The 22,770-nt window shown below is 29.8% G+C and overlaps 1 protein-coding gene across 2 annotated transcripts in view; it reads left to right on the top strand.

Moving 5' to 3' along the window:
- The window catches only part of Chi (LIM domain-binding protein 2 Chi), a 222,682-nt gene that overhangs the window by 182,635 nt on the left and 17,277 nt on the right, over positions 1–22,770 (top strand). For both annotated transcript variants that reach the window (XM_014424250.3, XM_014424251.3), the window contains exons 3-4: positions 17,335–17,428; positions 21,210–21,312. In XM_014424250.3, coding sequence (XP_014279736.1) covers positions 17,335–17,428; positions 21,210–21,312 — 197 coding nt within the window. The remainder of the gene's footprint in view (positions 1–17,334; positions 17,429–21,209; positions 21,313–22,770) is intronic.

Raw genomic sequence — 22,770 nt, 5'->3', positions numbered from 1 at the left:
CTATAATCCCTAACCTTCGTTGGTTAACAATAAATAGTTTTGTTCTACTGTTTAGGTACCTTTATTGTTCCCCACCTGGACTATCTTCCTATAATCTCTAACCTTCGTTGGTTAATTATAAATAGTTTTGTTATACTATTTTGGTACCTTTATTGATCGCCACCCGGACTATCTTCCTATAATCCCTAACCTTCGTTGGTTAACAATAAATAGTTTTCTTCTACTATTTTGGTACCTTTATTGATCGCCACTCGGACTATCTTCCTATAATCCCTAACCTTCATTGGTTAATAATAAATAGTTTTCTTCTACTGTTTTGGTACCTTTATTGTTCCCCACCTGGATTATCTTTCTATAATCCCTAAACTTCGTTGGTTAACAATAAATAGTTTTCTTCTACTATTTTAGTACCTTTATTGATCGCCACCCGGACTATCTTTCTATAATCCCTAACCTTCGTTGGTTAACAATAAATAGTTTTCTTCTACTGTTTTGGTACCTTTATTGTTCCCCACCTGGACTATCTTCCTATAATCCCTAACCTTCGTTGGTTAATAATAAATAGTTTTCTTCTACTATTTTGGTACCTTTATTGATCGCCACCCGGACTATTTCCCTATAATCCCTAATCTTCCTTTCTCTTTATTTATTTTTTCTTATAATAAATTGAACTGTAAATTTCCTTTAAGAAAATCTATTACTTGTTAGAAAATTGTAAAAGTCACCATTAAATCTAATATTATTAGAATTTTCTAACAACAAAGCTTACCGAATGAATTCCACTTTACTACAAACCGTGCATAGGTAATATTTTACCTAATACTTTCACTTTAAATGAAAAATGTTTTATAGTTCGTGAGTTATTATTCTGTGGAACGTTATATTTTATTTTTATTATTAAATATACATATAAAATCTGTTAGGATAAGATAATTTGTGGAGCATGAACCAGAGAAGAGGGTTTCTTAACGGTATGCCGGCCAACGCTCTGTTTGGCACAAGTCTGCAATGATTTTTTCCTCGAAATTAATAAATTGTGTAAAATATGAATCCTAATTTAAGAGAGTGAAATTATTGATCAAATTTAAGGTTTCCTCTGAGCATTATGAGGAATTACTGTTATAAATTTCTAATATTAGAATCAGTGTAGTTACGAAGGAACTTAGCGTTTTTGTGATTGTTTTTTTAATGTGTAGTAGCAGACTCGGCAATGCTTCGAATTCCTAAATTTTATGATGAATGAACACAATTGATAGTTTGATATCAATTGTTTAATTTATTTAAAATTAAATATTTATATATATATAGTATTTTTATGATCTGGCAACATAAATTGTTTCTGGACAAAGTTTTTGTAACTCCAATTACCTTTTATACGAACAATGTCAAAAGCTCAAAATTCTATTTGTCGGCAGTAATATTTTTTTCTTATACTTCAGGAAGAGACAAATCGATTGCCATTCAATAACTGTGAATAAAATGAGCTACTCGCCAAAAATGTTTAATTTTGTTTAAAAAAATTTTTTATTGGAGGAATCGTATAGCCGTCTCGGAAAAATCCTGCACATTTAGCAAAAACCTATCAATCGGATGAACGGTATGCCAGCGCATAAAATAAGAACAAACAAATATTAATTTTTATATATTAGATGGATTAAATATGACCAAATTTTGTTATTTAGAAGAATTAGATGTTAATAATCTATTAAGGAAATATCAAGTATTTGAGTAAGAGCGTGCGTTTCTATTTATTATTTCATTTTAAGTCTGTTACGAAAAATAGTTTTACGTATATTAATTATGGAATGAAGAGTCCAAATTAGTTGAAATCGGTGCTGCTACAGTTCATGAACCCACATTCAGAGTTGACGGATGATCTAGTTTATAAAAGTGATGATTCTCCTGGAAACTAATTTCACACTTTTATCTTTCTTTAATAAATACTAGAATAAAGATATGATAAAACATTGTTTATTTTTTATGTCTCCATTATTATTGTTATTAATTATTTCATAATTATTATTTTCTGACTAGTGGGGTTTTTGTATTAATTCTAAATAATAGTATGTCTATTAATTGTTAACTTAAAAATTATTTTATTTTGAAACTTGTTAGAATTCTCTTTCAATAACTAGGTATGAGGTATAGATACAATGACCAGAACCACACACTTATGGTTATGGAATTCTCTCAGTATTTCAACTGCGTGAAAAATTCAAGAAAATTCAATTTTACTGTGCCAACGTTTCGGCCTGAATTTCATGGCTTCTTCAGAGCCACAGCTGATAGCGCAAAGATAAAGCTCATACTACTCCTCGATCAACTAATCAACACATCTTTAATGTCAATATGTAATGTACAGTGAAATGAAATAAGTTTCTCCGTATAGAATTAATTATCCCGTGACTATAATTTTAGTTTCAAAGCTATTTTTATTGAGTATAGAGAAAGGGATGATCTTACAGTAACCCCATGAATTAAGCGCATAATGCGAATATAAGAAGAAGGCATTAAAATGGCAAAGAAAAGCCTTTGATGTGGTACTATAAGGCCGACTGAGGAGATTGTTATTTTGGCCAGAAACAATAGTAGACGGGCCATTCATCAATGTGAGCGATGGTCGGGAGATCATCAATCAGCTCTCGGCCCGCTGTGAGGCACATCATCGGTGCCCCCCTGCCCCTCCTCCGGGGGCAGGGTATTTGAATCGTCGTAGGTAAATAAGAAACCAAAAAGATGATAGTCAATATTCATGATCTGATAACCTGCATGGCATTAAAAAAAAAGTTAATTGAATTAATCATATGAAGATTCAAAGTCACAATGGTATTTATATATGATGATATTTTTAACAAAATGAGCTATTTCGAGTTAGTCCGAAAATGCAATCCGAAAGGATTATTCCTTTGAATGAAAATTGAAATCAAAACCTCATTAGTTAATCTTTTTTTTTTTTTAAAGTATTTTATCCTCCTCGAAAATTGTATTTATTGACTTGTATGATGGCGTAAGTAATTTTCAGATATTAAAAGTACAATTAAGACAATTTTACCTCCTAATTGCATCTCTCTCTCTCTCTCTCTCTCTCTCTCTCTCTCTCTCTCTCTCTCTCTCTCTCCCCCTCCCTCCTTACTTGCAACGCAATAGTTTTTATTTGATATTATATTTATTAATTTATTAAACAATGGAAATTTTTCTTGAAATGATTTTCAAAATTAAAAGCTTACACACACACAAATATATATATTCCTATTATTATATGATTCTAACTGGTAAGAACTGATTCACCGCTCAAACGTGCCTCTCTCAACTCGGTTGATTACGTTATCGTGTCGAGATACTATCTCGATTTGTTATTCAAAGAAGTTAAATGAAGTTTTCATCATAATTTACTTTTAAGTGACATAACATTTGTTAACATTACATCTATGCTTTTCAGTTTTTATTTTATGTTCCTTTTTTTTTTAATTTCTTTTTTTTATAAGAATTAAGTATTGAAAATAATTAAATAGTAATTCAATTTCATTAAATTGTATCGTTTTTGTTTTAAACGATGAAATGTGTATTTCTGCTTATTACACTTTGTCATTAAAAGAGCTTTTTAATTACTTTTAAGTTACTTCATAAATTAGCTAACTTAATGAAGTTCTAGACGCTAGAGAATAATGAAGATTGCATTTTCACAATAAATAATTATTTACTACTTTCAAGGAATTGAATTTATATTATATTGTGGAATACTCAAACACTGGAGCATGTACGCCCGGTAACAAGAAGAATAAAATTTTGATGAAGAAAAAAAAAATTAAAGCAGACTGATGGCTCTGGGGGCATGCTTTATGATTGGAAGTAACCTTCTGTCCTCTGTATTTTAATGGGTAATAAAAATTTACGGCGTAGCACTAAATGTAAATCTTACGTCTGGATTGTGGTATAGCTAATGAATTTATGATTTTATTGGCTCTTGACGTCGGCGATCGCTTTTATAGCCTATAACAGTGACAAACTCTTAGTAAATAACAGTTTCATTATACTCTTTAATGTAACAATAATAAGGATGATATTTTTCGAGCTCATTATTTATGAATTACAAGATATTCTTTTAATGCGCGCAGTTATGTTTGTAAAAAAAATAGTCCCAAAACTGTTGACAGATGGTTGTGGTCAACACTGCACAACTTGTGGAATCTGTTAAAAGATGCGCTTTTATGGAGCATATTTATTTTAACGTTAAGTAACATGCATTATGTTTTTACTGCGTTACGAATCTGCAATTGCTAAGCACACTTCTTTCACTTGACTATATTTTTTAACTGAGCATCAAACACTTCTATTTCATTTCAACTCCCAATTTCAATAAAAGATGGTTTGTAAACTAGTATTTATTTCAAATAATGAAGAATATGGTCAGGGTTGCGGAAAAAGAGAAACAAAAATAGTTAACAACTATTTCATTATAAAATCTTCTTCATTGTTTGTGATTATATGATCAATTATTTATATATACAGTATTTATTTATTTTGAAACTTAATGTAGTTACACATCACCTTATCAAGAAGAATACTCAAGTTTTAAAATCTTGTTTTATAGAAACTAGGAAAGTTTCATATCAACTATAAATTTTGCTTAACTGGAGAGTCTGCGTTTTGCCTTGAGACCCTTAACTTATGGTTTATATTTCTAAATGTTTGTGTGGGAGTTAATTTAGTAGTTTTGATGGTTCGATCGTTAATCGAAATAAAAGGTTTATTAAAATTATCTATATTTTTAACAGATCAAGTTTGTTTAAAATATATAAAAGTAGTAATTGAGAAGTTTTCAATCATAAGTTATTATATCCATAAAATAATATTTATAGAAATATAACTTCAGTAAAGGAAAAAAAATTAAAATTAAAATTTTCCCTTATCAAAAATGTGTTACAAATCAATATTTCAAATAAAAATTAAAGTTATTTACATGAGATGCCACGATATTAATTTTCTAATAATGATTTTTCAAAAGTGAATATATTAATTTATTATTGAAAACTTCACAATTATTTATTGTATTTCATAATCGTTTTGCATTTATCTGTATGTTGGTTTGTATGTTCGATCGAAATTTCTGATATTGAAACTAGACCTTAGATTCAAACATGCGAAAAGTCCTTAGAAAAAAAATTTAAGCGTGCCCAATCAATTTTGATATTTGCGTTTGTAATATCAACATTAATGAATTCTCCTTTCTGAATTTTACAATGTGACATCATGTTCCCTGACCCGCGAAGAATCTACAGAAATGCGTTTCAGGGTTATTGGGAATTCCGTTAACATTACAAATTTTCAAAATCTGACTCCTAATTTTATAGTTTTTGTGCTTTGTTCTTGATAACATTAAAATAATAATTTATTAGAGAACAATCAGATGTGCATAAGTTGATTTTTTTAGATAAATGAAATTATTGTAAACTTATAATACAATTTTAAAAAAGTTTCTTTACACTCCATGTTACTAAAAAACAATTATGGTGGATATATAGATTATCGATTTTTTTTTTTAGGATATCTCTTGTCTAATATAGTACATAGACATTTACAATTATATAATAAATTCAAAGAGTAAACGTAATAACTACTTAATAAAATATGATATGTAGTTATGTGATGTATACAAGTTATGTCAGAACTGGAAACAAACTAGATAAGCCGAAACCACATTAAAAATTTACATTACGTGTCAATAAATATTACGCAGTTTAAAAAGAAGATATCATTGTAAAAAGTACATAATTACGACAAGAGCCTCATAAAATAAGGTAAAGTGAATTACTAGATTTAATGCAAATAATTAAAAATACTAATTATTGTCTGCTTGCTTTCTCACGGGTGGCGTTGGTATATTGGTTGTCAGTCAATGGTACTTTTAAATAAAGAAAAATAATTTCTGGTTAATTCACATCATTACAATGTGGTTAGAGCAAGGTGCAACAAATAATATGTTGAAGGAAATTCAATAAATTTATATTCAATAAGTTATGTAGTGTTTATTCCAGTTATTCATATATCATATCACACATTAGCTATTTCGGTTCCTATCCTTGGAACCGTTTGCTTTTAGTAAGACGCTCTTTGACCAGTGCGAATCAGTCGAATTAACAAAAATTTAAATCTATAATCGTATAATTTCTGTAAATTTAAAAAATGCCATTACAACAGGCCAGCCGGTAGACACTAAGTTGCCTTACAACGATGATTAAATTAGATGAGATAGAAAACAATGTCGGAAGAACCCCACTGGGAAATTAAAAAAAAATATATTTTCTCATATGATCGAAAACTGTGATTCTCACTAGCAAACATAGAAGACATGAACATTTAGACATAGACGAATCGTGTAAATTGCAATAACTACCTGCGCAAAATAGGCATAACTGAAACTTTTCAATACGAAAATTGAAGCGGTAACAAGACCCTTAAAACACTATACTGGAATGTCTGGCATGCAATAAACAACGTGAAATATTGTTGAAAGATCGAGATACAAATCGAAATATTATTGATGATAGGATATGTATATAAACAGACTATGCTTTGAACATTTTTGAAATGAATATGAATTACAGATATAGTTATGGTATGTATAGTTTTTTTTTTTTTCTCATAACCTCTATTTCTGAATTTCATTTATGGTTTTTAGCAAGACTATATATATTGTGGTCCTGCACTGTTTCCTTCTTCTGTAGTGGCCTACATTTTAAGGAGTTTTTGACTTGTACTTTTGTTGTAGTTGACCTTAGACCTCTGGCACATATATCGTATGTATAGTATATTAGTAAGTCAGATATATTTAACTTAAAATAGCTGTAACAATGGGAGTGGGCAAACTGTCCTACAGAGACTTCATAGAATATAGTTAATTAGTATTTGGCTGTATGGAATAAACCAATGCCGGCCACACACATGCCAAAAAAAAAAGTAGTGATGTAAGTTAAGTGTCCTTGATGATACTATTATGTGTATAGATTTCACACGTTTGAGAGCAAGTCGTCTATGTATAGCATTATTCTCCGGTTAGAGCCTTCACTCAGATATGGGTGACGTCGCGGCAAACCTTTATTTATAAAATCACGAAAATGATTGTTTTGGAAGATTTTTAGTTGATCTATGTAATTAATTGTAGGAAGATGATCCGGGTGATGGTCAAGAAAGGTACACAATGAACAGATAAACCTATTAACCAGTAACCAACGTTTCGCCTCTATGTAGAACTTCATCAGAGCTGAATGAGAACAAGACATAAAAATAAACATTTTAAAGTATAATTAATAGAATGTTTTATAAGAAAAAAAAAAGTAAAATAAAAGAACATAAATTTAAATTAATTAAAATAATAGTTATTAACTCTTCATTTTATGCTCTATTCTCGTAATAGGTTATACTAAAATAATAGACTTCTTTGTGAGTTGCTTAGTTACAAGCACGGCCGGGGTTCACCTAGCAACATTCTTCAGAAAATTGAAATAACTTATTTCGCCACAACGGCTTGAATTAAATGCTGAACACTCAATTAGAGGTTTATTGGAAGTTTTAGGGGTCACGTGGTCCAAATACTCTGCGGTGTTCGAAACCAAACCCATGTGCGCCTGGCAGTTTTTGAAGAGAGATACATGTTTAACACGTTTCTGGCTGTTTTTTTTTTTTTTTTTACAAATAGTTTTAGTATTACATAGAGTTTTAAACCATTAGACGGAAGCAATGTCTTAGTCATTTTGTGAAATAATCTGTCTAGCCGTGTTTAGAACTGAGCTACTCATATACGGAACAATTTACTATAGCAATATATTATATGATATTCGTGCTGGAGTGGCCTCCTGGTATTCTGTGGTCCCTTCTGTGGAAGGCATTATGATTCGCGACTCCCATTTTTTTTTTTTTTTACCGCATCGGCCCCCCACTTTTTGGCTGAAATTTATTGCCGTACGATGTCGTTAAGATATATGACTACCGCAAGAGCTCGGAAGATTTTAATAAATTTCGTGGATTCTCACAATTTTCTTGAATTCTAATGTTGTATTTAATATTACATAATTATCGTATCATTGTCATTATAATTTGTTTAAATAAAATCAGGAATTAGTCATTTAAAAAAAATTAATAAATCTGTTGTTCAATAGAATTTAAATTCAATATTATCAACTCATTTCTTGTATATGATGATGTATATATGTATGAATTTCTGGTTATATTATGGATTTTTATTTAAAATTTCTCCTTTGAATTAATGTCAACTTTTTTTTCTTCTAAAAAATAAGAAAATCATAAAAATTAATATTTTAGATAAAATAAAATGAATTAAAAATAAAATAATTTAAAAATTAAAATTATTATCGTGTGACATGTCTTTTTTTATACAGGCAAATCCTCAGAATCTCATACTGGCATTTTTCTTTATACATTCTTGAAGAGAAACGACTCATAACATTTTTAACACACATTTAAAAAAATAATTTTTTTGTTAAATTTCATTTTGGGATCAGTAAAAACATTTTTAGCACTGGATCCCTAACAGTTAAATTATTCTATGAAAATGTCATCATTACAATTATTACGTCAATTTGATTACGATTATAAATCTTATTCACTTAAATTTTTTTTTAATGGCTCAAGCTTTGTATAGTCCATTGAGGACCTAAGCAGCCCCAGAGTGGAAATGTCAAGATTCATTTTTTGGAGCCACCACGAAATTATTTTTGACTGACCAGGTTGTAATCGAACCCACAACCTTCTAAACCAAGCACTTTAGGACCTCCGCTTCAGAGTGCTCAACTTCGCGTCTTCTTTTAAAATGTTAAGAGTTGTTAAAACGAATTAATATTATAACGTAATTTCGTAATATCTGTTATTTAAAAATTATTGTATTTGTTTTAATTGCCTATAAACCGCAGCTGCACAAGTAAGGCGAATTATATTATCTATATATTATTTACTATTTCCATTCTTAAATGTATTTGCAGCCTATTTTATTTAAAAAATACATCTGTCATAAGTTAAAATTTGTATAATGCATAAATTATTATAATAACCATTTTATTTTTTGTTAGTAAATTATTTAGTGCAAAGCAAATTCTGCTGGTGTATTAAGGTTGTTTAAAATCTATTGACTGAGAGAAAGGTGTATGAATAGAACGGATCAATGTTGTAACCTTATTTCTTTCTCCCAAGGAATATTTAGCGTTCTATATTTTTTCTTTTAAAGTTTTGGTTTATATTTTTACAATTATTATTGGTAATTATAAAGTACATTTAATTTACTTTTAAATCAGATATTTTGGGGTATATTTGCTTTTTTGTTATTACATTTATTTCAAAGGAGTACTGGCAGGCAATATATTTGATATAAATGATATATTCAACGATTCAGAATTTTGAAATATCCGTAGAAAACTCGCTAGTTCTTGATTCATGTATGAAACCAAATTATTTGTGCTTCGTCCCTTCCAAAGGCAGGAAAGCTTCGTATTTGCGGATAATAAAAATTAAATGAAAGGAATATGGTCCGGGTGCGGTCAAGAAAAACTAAAATAGTAGAAATATACTAATTTAATGAGCCAACGTTTCGCCCCACATTGCAGGGCTTCTTCAGGGCTATTTTGACGGCAGTCAAAAAAAAAACCTTTTTAGTTTTGACTGCCGTCAAAATAGCCCTGAAGAAGCCCTGCAACGTGGGGCGAAACGTTGGCTCATTAAATTAGTATATTTCTACTATTTGAGTTTTTCTTGACCGCACCCGGACCATATTCCTTTCATCTTCACACACGGTCAATCAATAATCTTCCAATAAAAATTAAAATTTTCGCTCGCCCCTAACGTTTTAGAAATCAAGGAATAATATTAGTTACGTGTCTGTCTGTTGGTTGGCCTTTAGTCAAATTTGGGTCCGGTTATGGTAGATCAAACCGTTAATCTGAATTTGATGAAATTTTCAAGCATTCTGCAGGTTGATACCTAGTTGGTCCCATATCGAATTTATCAATTAATTTATAAATTCTTTCTGGATGTAACTAATAGTATGTCGTTACATCTACTATACTGCCCTACGTAGTTGAATTGTTCTCAACCAAATTACAATTTTTTATTTTTTATTTTTTTTTCCAATGCAGAGTTGATCTATGAAGACTTATACCTGTTTTTACTAAGCGTGTGTAGATATTATATAAATTTTGTAATTTTCACAAGATGATCGAAATTCAGATAGCACAATTTAACGAAGGTAGACAGTATGTATACGTAAATAACATTAGGATTTTTCAATGTATGATATATCACCCCAAATCAATAATAAATTTAAGGATGCATGTAAACAAATAGTGTTTTATTAAAATGTTATTAATGCAGAAGTATTTTACGAGTTTTTTGAATCAATAAATAAAATGAATTATAATTGTGTTATCCGTTTCTATAAAATCTACACTAAGGCAATTTTGAGCATTGCTGTTGTAGCGTAATAATTTACTGAACAAATTTTAATTATGTTCGGATCTAGTTAATATTATTGCATACAATTTATTTAAGAAATATTGTAAACTTCTGGGTATATCTCATTTGCATTCCATTCACACTATACAAAATAATATAGTACAGGCCCTTTTTATTTATTTTTCTTAAATTGTATTTAATTGTAAAATGTATTACTCTATCTTAATAAACGGTTTGATAGATATTGAGTAAATTATACTTGTAAAATAAGTGATCAAGTGTTTCGATCGTGATTTGTAAACGTTTTGAGCGTTTGAATTAATGCTCTTCATGTGTTTTTGATACACGATCTCCAAATTTAAATATTTCAAATGAATTTCATATTTGAATAATGAAAAAAAAAAAAAGTATTCTGTTCAACAGGTTGTAATTTATTAATACTCCCCTCGATATGATTTGTCGACGCTCATTAATCAAGAGTGCAATTGAAATGTCGCTAATAGATGTGTCAACTTATTGAACGTGTGCCGATGAGAAATTGCCTCACCTTGTGAGCAGAGAGGTTGAACAGTGTTGTTTCTGTTGTCAACATTCGCCTTCAATGTTGACACAACGCTCAACAGTTGTTTATCGCCTTTAGATTGTTTGCTTTGCCTCGGTAGTTGAGTTGTATTCTATAAGCGCCATGCTCAATATAGTATTCTTACGATGTCATAATTTCTTTACGGTTTTTCTTTCTGTTGTCTATTTAAAGTTATAAACCCATATTTCTGTGTGTGTATATATATATATATATATAATTTATTTATTAAAAACGACTGAGCCGTAAAATTGTTAAATATCTAAAGACGGACCGACTCAACAGATTCAATACAAATCAATTCAATCGTTTTTAAAATTTTTTAAGTTTGATATATCAAATTATTAAGTGATAACCCGTTAATTTTTTTAAATACATTTGAGCTCAAAATATAAACAAAATTTGTTATTATATTTTAAGGCAGAAAAAATAAACATCAAGGATTTTTGATAAGAAGATAATTTACCATGGATAGTATATATAAGGAGAAGATAGTGGAGGGGTGCGTTCAGAGAAAAACACAAATAAGTTAAAAAAAAGCGAACGTTTCGGGCAGAATTTCTAGCCCTCAGCAGGGCTTAGAACAAATAACAAGATAACAACCAATGAATACAAAAAATAATATACAAACAGAATGATATATAGTAAATAATTGTACATATAATTAATGAAATTAATAAAAATAAAGTGATGAAATTAAACTTAAATATAATAAAGCTAATATACGATTTTATAACACGGTCATCAAGGCAAGATGCTCTATGGAATGGAAACCTCGTGTCTTCCCAGCCTTAGAGGGGCTTCTGAAAATAGAAAGAATAATTCTCAGAAGGATCTACGGACTTAAGAGAACACCTGAAGGTTGAGGTCGAATCAAGAAATTTATAAGGAAACAACAAACCTAGAGATTGACGTTAGGGTGGGAAGGCTGAGGTTCTATGGACACATGATGAGGATGAAACCTGAAAGACTGAACCATAGAATTTTTCAACGAATCCACTATCACAAAAATTCTAAAGGATTTTTCAAGCAAGTTAGGGATGATATGGAACAATGCTGATGGACCGGGTTGTTAAGGCAAAGATGTACAGAAGGAGGCTCAAGGGAGTGAAGGTTCTTGTGGGAAAGAAGCCCTCCAGAAAGGATCTTGCGTGGTCTGAGGAGAGAAAACGTAGACATGCAGAGCGCATGAGGGACATAAGGTAGAAGAGGAAACAGATGAAGAAGAAGCACTAGAATTATGAAATGTGCGTGGTCTTCAAGGCCTTTTCTGGAGGAAAAAAAAAAAGTTATGAAAGAAGTGGAAAATAAAATGTACATATAGGTAACTGAATGTGTAAGTAAAAATAACATAATTAAGGATTTAAAAATTTTAAGTTATATAATACAAAATGATATGAATATTTTAGTTTCTTAATTATTTAAAAATTAAAATTATGTAAAGAAAAAAATAAAATAAAAAATAAAATTGAGAGAAAGAAAATATGCGTAAATAATGAAATATGTAACCATAATATTAGAATAAAGAAACAAGATATAAAATTAAGTTAGACAAAAGAAGTAAATAGAAAACATAGCAATAATAATATATGGTGAACATAACTAATAACGTGGGTAAGGTAAAATTAAGAAAGACTAGGGAAGAAGGGATTATAAGAAAGATTGGAAAAAAAGATAATAAAACAAAGAGCTCACCTACTGCCCAAGGATTTTTGAGTTAGTCATTTAACTCAATTAACTGAAAATTTGAATCACTACGCCGTTAATTAACTGAATCTTGAACTTTAAGAAGTTCGGAAAATGTTGGTATAATTTTATCACATAGTAGTGTGTACATATATCTGTCCTAATATCTCCGTGATCTTCGTTTCACTACATAATTATTGGTGTTTCAATACTTTTTGAATCATCAGAAATATATCTGGGAATCGGAGCCCCCCTTCAGCTTCGAGAGTTGTTCACAAAAAAAATTTCTGACTAACATTGCTAGCATATTCTAGTAGCCTGATATCCATCGATTTCTTAAATAGATAAGCAAATTACAGATATGACACAGGTCTTGTAAATGAATAACTATGCATTCCACCCCTCTAACCGAGGGAAATATAACATAAGTCAAGCTTCTTGCAATTGAAGTTATCAATGATGGTTCTCCTTAGGCTGTAGATGTGCAAGACACTAAAATTCTAGTAAAATTCTTTGTCTCTCGTGATATTTAGAACCGATCAAAGGATGGAACTCCTGCGAATAACTGCGCTCTAGGCAATAATACAGTAACAATATGATATAAAATAAATTTACGCTCTTTATTATAATACAGTAATAATATAATGTAATATGAACTAGAACATTCTAGAAAATGATATAGTAACGATGTATTGTAAGGTATAAACTATGTTCTCTAGAGCGTATGATGCAGTAATAATATAATATAGGATGAATGTCTACTCTCTAGTGAATGATATAATATAACGTAAATATCTACGCTATTTTTAATGAGACCGTAATAATACAATATAAGGTGAAAAAACAACATTTACGTTATATTATATATGATGTAAATATCTACGCTCTTTATAATGATATAGTAAGAATATAATATAACGTAAATATCTACGCTCTTTATAATGATACAGTAATAATATAATATAAGGTGAACAACAACATTATAGAGAATGATATAGTAATAATATGGGTTTTTTTTTTAAGCCCGATAGAACTTGAAATTGTAAAAAATAACACAAAAAATTAAATTGTAATCAAAATTTTTTTTTTATTCGAAAGATCAATACGTGACATTAACATTTGAAAATGATTTCGGGCATATGGGCACCGCGGCTGTTCTTGACGAAGCGCATTCTGTAAAATTGTGTTCAGCGATGAGGCGCATTTTTGGCTTAACGGGTTTGTTAATAAGCAAAATTGCCGCATATGGTCGTGCGATTTGACACCTCTCGATTATTTCCTGTGGGGCTACGTGAAGTCACTGGTTTATGCTGATAAACCAGCAACAATTTACGCCTTGGAGGCCAGCATTGTTCGTGTTATTCGTGACATACGGCCAGCAGTGCTCGAAAAAGTGGCCCAAAATTGGACGTCCAGAATGCGCTTCGTCAAGAACAGCCGCGGTGCCCATATGCCCGAAATCATTTTCAAATGTTAATGTCACGTATTGATCTTTCGAATAAAAAAAAATTTTTGATTACAATTTAATTTTTTGTGTTATTTTTTACAATTTCAAGTTCTATCGGGCTTAAAAAAACACCCTATATAATATAGAATGAATATCTACGCTCTAATGAATGATATAGTAATAATATAATATAACGTAAATATCTACGCTCTAAATAATGATACAGTAATAATATAATATAAGGTGAATAATTACACCCTAAAGGATGATGTAGAAAATATTACTAGAATAACTAAATTCTAGAAAATAATATTTCTGCTATAGTGAAACATTTGTCAAAATAAAAGTTTTGAATCGGGCGTATTCCAAAGATACCCCGTAGGGAGTCCGGGGGGAGGGAGGGGGTATTTTGTGTTATGTGGCCATACTACAGACTATCTCGGAGCAAGTAAGGCTGTCACAAATTAACCCCAGTCTACGATATAATTTGCGGAATAAGCCAAATACAAAATATAAATAAACCGGATTTAGTGAATGACACGAATTCTTCCTTATTAAAATACAATAGTTTATTTCATACCATCAACAACGTTTCGGGAGATTTCCCCCATCTTCAGGCTGTTGACAACAAAAACCTTAGGTTTTTAACAGCCTGAAGATGGGGGAAATCTCCCGAAACGTTGCTGATGGTATGAAATAAACTATTGTATTTTAATAAGGAAGAATTCAGGCTGTTGACAACAAAAACCTTAGGTTTTTAACAGCCTGAAGATGGGGGAAATCTCCCGAAACGTTGCTGATGGTATGAAATAAACTATTGTATTTTAATAAGGAAGAATTCGTGTCATTCACTAAATCCAGTTTAATTCCATAAGACTCTTCCAGTAAAAAGATTATTAAATTTAGAATATAAATAAACCATTTTTTGAAAGATGTGTCACTGTTGAAGCAAAACAGCGGTATTATAATAACATAATATGCTGTGAATAATATAACTCCAGAGAATGATATAGTAATAATAATAACACATATCTTAAATAAACCTAATTTTCACTAAATTCAGTAATGGATATATTTTGAGATATCAATTCTGCTTCATGGTGATATTATTAATGATGGGATTAATGTTTCTGAATGGCTGGCATCTAAATGGTAACCGGTTGATATCCTAATAACTTATCGATTCAATTGACTCGATAAAGCTGTTATTTTCGTGTCATGTTGCTTTGACATTGACACGTCATTCTGACACATTTGATATTAATTATAGCTATTCCTTTGAAATGTTTGATGTTTTTTTATGTCTTCAAGTGTCTCAAAGTTGAGTGAAAATAGTATTTTAACTTGTCGTTAAAATCTACTAAAATAGTATTTAACTTTAGCTAGAGTGCGTCCTTAGAAACAAAATTTTTAAAAATTCAAGTTTTTTTTTCTATGAATAGTTTTTAAAAGTTTTTTTTTTAATATTTCTTTTACTAACGTAGCCTAGCGCAGAGTTATTGATTTATAAAACCTGTGTCATATCTGTAATCTGCTTATCTATTTAATAAATCGATATTTATCAGGCTCCTAGAATATGCTAGCAATGTTAGTGAGAAATTTTTTTTATCTTGTTTTTCTTTTTATTGTGTTTCTCGTGTTCTTAGTTTCTATCTACCCTATATAATCTAGTCGCTTTGGAGACTTTTTTTCTCGGCCCAAGTGTCCCATTGTCCTATACTGTTATCTACAGGTGACCAACCTATTCTAACAATGGTGGGGAGTCAAGTTTTACATTTTGTGAGACCGCCTCTCAATGAAAATTCAACACCACAGGCCGGATTCAAACCGGCGCCGCCGTCAGATCTCAGACCTGCGCCTAACCACCTGAGTTACGGACGGCTCACATTAAAAACTTAAACCCAAACATTCAAAATAAAACTGTAACTTCTTTCATATTGCTTAGTATCTCTAAAACATTACGTGCATGTGTCCCGTCTTGCGTCGATATTTAACCTCTGACCTTACGGACGCCTGTTAGCATATACAATCCACTTTTCATCACACGTGATTGTCCTTTCGAGAAAAGGCTCGTTCTTTTTCCTCGTTTTACGCCTCAGCTGCCTGTCGCTCATTAAGTTGAGGAGGTACCCATAGATCTAACTTTTTCATCTAACCAATGGTCTTGAAGTGTTGAGAAACTGCCAGTATTCAGTTATGCCTTAACTGTTAGGTAAGGGTTTTCTTCCTCGGTAGGCCTAAGTTCATTGTCTTCAATTGCTGACGATGGCCTTCCTCTAGGTTGATTATCCGAATCTGCGTCACCAGCCAATAATATTTCTTACGGCTTGGGCTGCCGAATGTCCATGTTTTACCTCTTTAAAAAAAATTTGAAAATCGCATGTTTCCATCATTGCATTTGATGGCATACTAAATAATGTGCAATAAATTGGAATGATGATAAATATTATCTAAAAAAGGAGTTAATAATAAACGTATTAGAAAGCAAAAGTTCACTAATCCCATTTTGAATTTCTGAAATAATAAAAACAGACAATTCAAATGAAATGACCCTATATTTATAGGCATTGTTGAAAATTATTAAACTGGCATAATTTTTATTTTACATGGGGAATATTATCGAAGCACGAGATATAAGGTAATATTCTACTTGATAAAGCTTGCGTAGGTGACGTGTAGGTGTCGCACCTGACCTACCAGCCTCGATGGCTGTCATTTAACATTGGAGAGAGTTTTAAAAAATTTGACCATGTGAACAGAAATTATTATATATATCATTGAATATTATATTTATTCTATATGAATTATGGCTTTATCTTTTTCAAATAAATTTAATTAAGTTTTAATCTAATAACCTACAAACTTTTGACTTCATGAAACTACTATGTTATGAATAAAAATATCGTAACCTAACTTCAAAACAGTCTGCACCTCAAAATTAAAATTTTATCAATATCGTGTCTCAGTCAGTCTCTTTCTTGTTTCTCGAATGAGGCTTTGATTTGGTCTTGCAAAAAATGGAACCATTTAGGAATAATATTACGCGTATATAAGAATAGTTGTTAATTTCTTATTTAGTGATGTAAGTATATATGCTAAATATAAGTACATATTTACATAAACTAAGATTGTACCTTGAACTTTCATACTAATTAAATTGTAGATGTGTTCCTGTTCCCAGGCGGCACACCCCCTACTTCGGCCAGCCCGACTACAGGATATACGAGCTCAACAAAAGGCTACAACAAAGGACTGACGTGAGTATTATATTTTTCTATTATTGTTTTGTCTTATTACTGTTATTTTATAAGAGATATAATCAACGATAAAGGTTTTTGTAACAGCAAAAAAAAAAAAAAATTTGTTTTATTTCAATCTCCCACAATCTGCTCATAATAAGATTTAGATATAAAATAAAAACTTTGGAAAGTATCAAAAAATGGTTTATTATTATAATAAACTATATAAATATTACAACTGACCAATTTCTCCTATCGGACGATTTTAAATTTGGGAAAGTTCGCTTCTTGAATTGTTTCTCATATTTCCAATGGAAGAAGTTCCCTTTCCAATGTTATAAAAGAAATTGATTGAAATCTAAAATTCACCTAAAAGCAAACCAGAGAACATGAGGTAAGCTCTAGTGTGAGGCTTATTGGATTATTCTTAACCTACAGTGGGTCAAAAAAGTATTAGCACAACCCCTTTTTTCTATAAATCTCAATAGGATTAAGATGTTTTCTATAATTAAAATTTCCCGAATATTAATATTTTACTACAAAACCATCAAATTTCGATTAGGCAAATACTCACTTTGAAATTTTCGATAATTCTCGGAGAATAAATAATAGTAAAAGAGCCGGGAAGAAAAAAAGACAGTTATCTCACCCCAATTTTTTATTACTTTAATGAAAACTATGTATAATTACTAGTCAAAATTGATGAGTCTGCCAAGTATAGGTAGGGGGAATAAAAATGGCGGCTGTTTCAAAACCTTAAAAAAACATTAATTTTTCATTCGGAGCTCTATATCTTAAAAACTACTAACAACACTAGAAAATCTAAGAGTACATTATTTAAAGAAGAGTAAATTTGCTGAAATATTAGCCCTCAAAGAGCTATTTACGGCCAATAGTTCTCGAGATATAGCTTTTTAAAAAGCAAATTTTCTTAAAAATTTACTGAAAGATTAGTAGTTAGTTAATTTATTTTGGGAAATCTATATCTCAGGAACTATGTGACGTACAGATGTCTATTAGCACTCAAATTAAAGCAAGTTTTATGGACTATAAAGAAGTTTATGAACATTACCTTCGTAGGAATAGTAGTTTTCATGATATTTGCTAAAATAAATTAATTTATAGTTGTTCGGACAATAAGTTTGATATATGAAAAACTTCATTAGAGAAACCATAGGACGTACAGATGTCTGCCAGCGTTCAAATTAAAACTAGTTAAATTTACTACAAAATAGTTAATCATGTTTATCTTTCTAGGAGTAGTGGTTTTTATGATATGTGACAAAATTAACTCACAAATTGTTAATTTCTAGTTGTTGGTATAAAATGTTGGATTTTCGAAAGAATATATCTCTAGATTCATAAGACGCACATGTGTCTGCCAACACTCAAAATAAAGGAAATTTAACTTACTATAAAATAGTTTATGACACTTATCTTCGTAGGGGTAGTAGTTTTCATAATATTCACATATGAATATAAATTTGGCAAATGAAAATTTGTCCGAACAATTGTAAATCAATTTATTTTAGCAAATTTCATGAAAACTATTACTCCTATGAAGATAAACATCATAAACTACTTTATAGCTCATTAAACTAGCTTTAAGTGGAGTGCTAATAGACATCTGTACGTCAAATGGTTTTTGAGATATAGATTTTTCAAAATAAATTCACTTACTACTGATCTTTCTGTACGTCCCATACAACATTTTTATGAAATGTTGCTTTTTAAAAAGCTATGTCTCGAAAACTATTTAACATAAATAACTCTATTAGGGCTCATATTTTAGCAAATTTACTCTTCTTTAAATGACGTTCTTTTTGGTTTTCTTGTGTTGTTCCTACTTTTTAAGATATAGAGCTCCGAATGAAAAATTAGTTTTTTTTATGGTTTTGAAACAGCCGCCATTTCTTATTCCCCCTACCTATACTTGGCAGACTCATCAATTTTTACTATTAATTATACATACTTTTCATTAAAGTAATCAAAAATTGGGACGAGATAACTGCCTTTTTTCTCCTCTTGGTCTCTTGTACTATAAGGATCTAAAAAAGTTAACCTACTTAGTGACGGCCGTTTCTAACTTTGAATTTATAAACTAAACCATAAATCAAAACTATATCTAGTTTATACTGTATTTATGACCTTTCAATATCCATTTTTAAACTTTGAGCGACGTAACAAGTGAGGAAAACGTATTCATACTTGTTGGCCCTTCGCCAGTTTTTATAAGAGATTCTAGCTAGAAACGTGTGTGGTAGTTAACATCTATTTTTGTTTGGTTTACAATTATATAAAACGGGAGAAGGGATGGAACCAAGAAGGAAGCCAAGATATCTGGAAAATATCGGAACATTTAATTTGATTGTTACAGAATAAAGTTATTTAAAATCTCAAATACCTTTTGTTGTTTGCTGATGTAATCATCTTTTTTATTTCATTTAATTATTATGATATTAGTAATTTTTATTTTGCCATAATTTTTTACACAATATTGATTTTTTATATCAGTTGTGTTGTGATATCAAGCATTTAACATAAATTCATTAATCTTATTTAAGCATTATTGAAAACAACCAAAAATTTGATTTGAAATCCCTTATTTAAGATTTTTAAATTTTGATAAAAAATCAAATTTTTGTTTTAATCTGATGCTGAAGGATTAGTTATTAAAATTCTGGTTAGTTGATATTTCAATTTTTCATAGCCCTAATTCTTAAATTCCCTAGACTGCATTTTTATCAATAATAAGTTTTGAATGAAGTTAGATCGATTTATTATCAATTAGTAGTTTTACAAACTAAAATAGTGCTGAGTTTTCAACAATTTTATTGGTTCTTGTAGGTATAATAGTAGCTATAATAAAAGCATCTAACTTCAAGATACATTCAAAACTTTGCTTTAGAAAAAATGTATTCAAGAGTTTTGTAATTAAGGTCGCTATTTTTATTTTCAGTAGTTAATGAATATGTTATAAAATAAGTGATATCGATTTAGGATAAACATTTTTATAAATGTTAGTGGTTCAGTTAAACCAAAATATGCTGTTCCTGAGTTTCAAAGTTAATTAATAGAAACATCAACCATTTTTTTACAATACTCTTTATTAAAATTGCTCAAATATGTGGGCATTACCAGCAATTTGTATAACTTTTAACTTATTTTTGTTTTTTTATGTTCATAAACATACAAAGAATAAGAAATAAATGATCACAAATATTTTTAAATATGAACAGCGAATAACTACATTTATTTTAAGATTAAAAAATTAGAATTTTTACTTTAAAAGTCATCTGACCTTTGTTTCACTTGAAGTTTGGCATAAAAAAATGTTGATTTTCTATTAATTTTTTTTTTTTGTAGTTATTAACAAAATTATACTTATGTGTATTTAAGTTAAAATTATGGATTATTAGATTTTGGTATGAATGTAAATAAACTTAAATGATGGTTTGGCTGGATAGATGGAAAACAATTGATAACTATAAAGAGTTTTTAAATATTTACTATTATTAATTGAAAATATCTTATTTTACATCTTATTTTTTGATAGAATATACAGGTTTTCAATAAATTTATTGTATTAATTATATAATATAGACTGAAAACTTGTTGATTGTTTTCTTTAACAGTGGCCATTTACTTAATGTAATATTGAATATATGCCATTAAAATATAATATTACATTTGCTTTATAGTTAATTCTAATTTTATAATGAAGTTTTGACTGTTCTTTTTATCTTAATTATCTTATAATGTTGACATATTTGCTAATGCTGAATTTTAATGTTTGTAGGAAAGTGATAACCTTTGGTGGGATGCTTTTGCAACAGAGTTCTTTGAAGATGATGCCACGTTGACGCTCACCTTCTGCTTAGAGGATGGACCAAAGAGATATAGTTAGTATTACTTAAATTGCCATTATATCGATTACTTTTTACATTTATTCAAATACTTATTATTTTAAAAATAGTTCTAAAATTTTAAGATACTCTGATAAATAGTTAGGAAGGGAAATTTGTTTATAATTTTGATAGCAAAATCCATTTTTTTTTTTTTTTTTTTTCAAGAAATAGTGGTTTTATATTTCTTCTACACAATGTTAAAATTAGTTTTAATAGTGAACTTATTTTTTTTCTGAGTCAATTGCACGATTAGTGGAGATAGCGAGTAAAAGTCATCTAAATCTGACTTTTTTTAATAATTTATTTATACTTATTTAATTAATTTATTATATTTAAATCAAAGCAGTATAGTCATGTTACCTTCTACTCTTGAATTAATTTATATTTAGAATTTGGCTCTAGTAACTCTAGACATTAGTAAACTGCAAGTGACTGGTGATCACTCTCATCTGAACATTTGTAAACTACAAGTAACTAGTGATAATTCTCATAACATGCTAAAAAATCTCAAATGGTATAGTGTGAATCCTTTAGCCATAACAATGAGGAAATCATACTCCTTATTCAGGACTCTGAATAAAAATTGTCCATTTCTTTTCCCCTGAAATTTGGTTCGCTGCCTCAGTAGCTCAACCTTGAATTGCAGTATTATTTCATGAGCTTTAGCTTCTTCATGGATCCAGCATCTTATCATTTCATAATTACTTTCTGGTTGGTAACTACTTTCCACTTTTTATAGATAAGTTACTAAAGTAATCATCAGTTTTTGCACACCAAAGGATTGATTATTCTCCATATTCTCTTTTGTTAATTTGAAGCAGGCTCAAAACATCCCATATTAACATTATTCAGAAATACACCCCTTTGAGATAGTGAATTTTAAAAGAAATTTATATTATTACTCTTTTTTGCTTGAAATCATTGTTAAAGAATTCATCATTATGAATGAATATCTAATGATGGTAGTGCATGAAGTTGGTTTGGTTAGAATCAAGCCCAGCCTCTAGGTTTTCCCCAATTAAAGGGTATCCATTTTTTAGAGGCTGAGTGTGCCCAGAAGGGATCTCCTGATCCCCACCTTAATCTACTCAGCTAATATTACACAATTGCTATATCTTGACCTACCCCTCTCTCCCATAACTGTAATACTAACTCAGATCCCAAGATTTACCGTAGTTGAATCATAACGTGCTTGGTTGTTGAATTGCCAAAATTGGTTCAGGATTCATGATTAAATTAGTTGACATTTTAAAACAAATTTTGTTCATTTCTGTTAAACAAGGCAATGAGTTTATTGTTCAAAAGTTATCCTCACCTTGACTAATACTTTAGAAACACAAACTGTTTTTGCAGACAAATGTCTAAGCCAGAGATGAGTATTATCACAAAGTTACACATTAAATTAATTGTAGTTAAAAAAAAAAGTAATAAACTTTTCAAAATACGTAACAT

This window comes from Halyomorpha halys, unplaced genomic scaffold (assembly GCF_000696795.3).
Source record: "Halyomorpha halys isolate HHAL.00 unplaced genomic scaffold, Hhal_1.1 Scaffold459.1, whole genome shotgun sequence".
Lineage (NCBI taxonomy): Eukaryota > Metazoa > Arthropoda > Insecta > Hemiptera > Pentatomidae > Halyomorpha > Halyomorpha halys.
The sequence above is the reverse complement of the archived record's forward strand: the minus strand, read 5'-3'. Positions and strand labels throughout refer to the sequence as shown.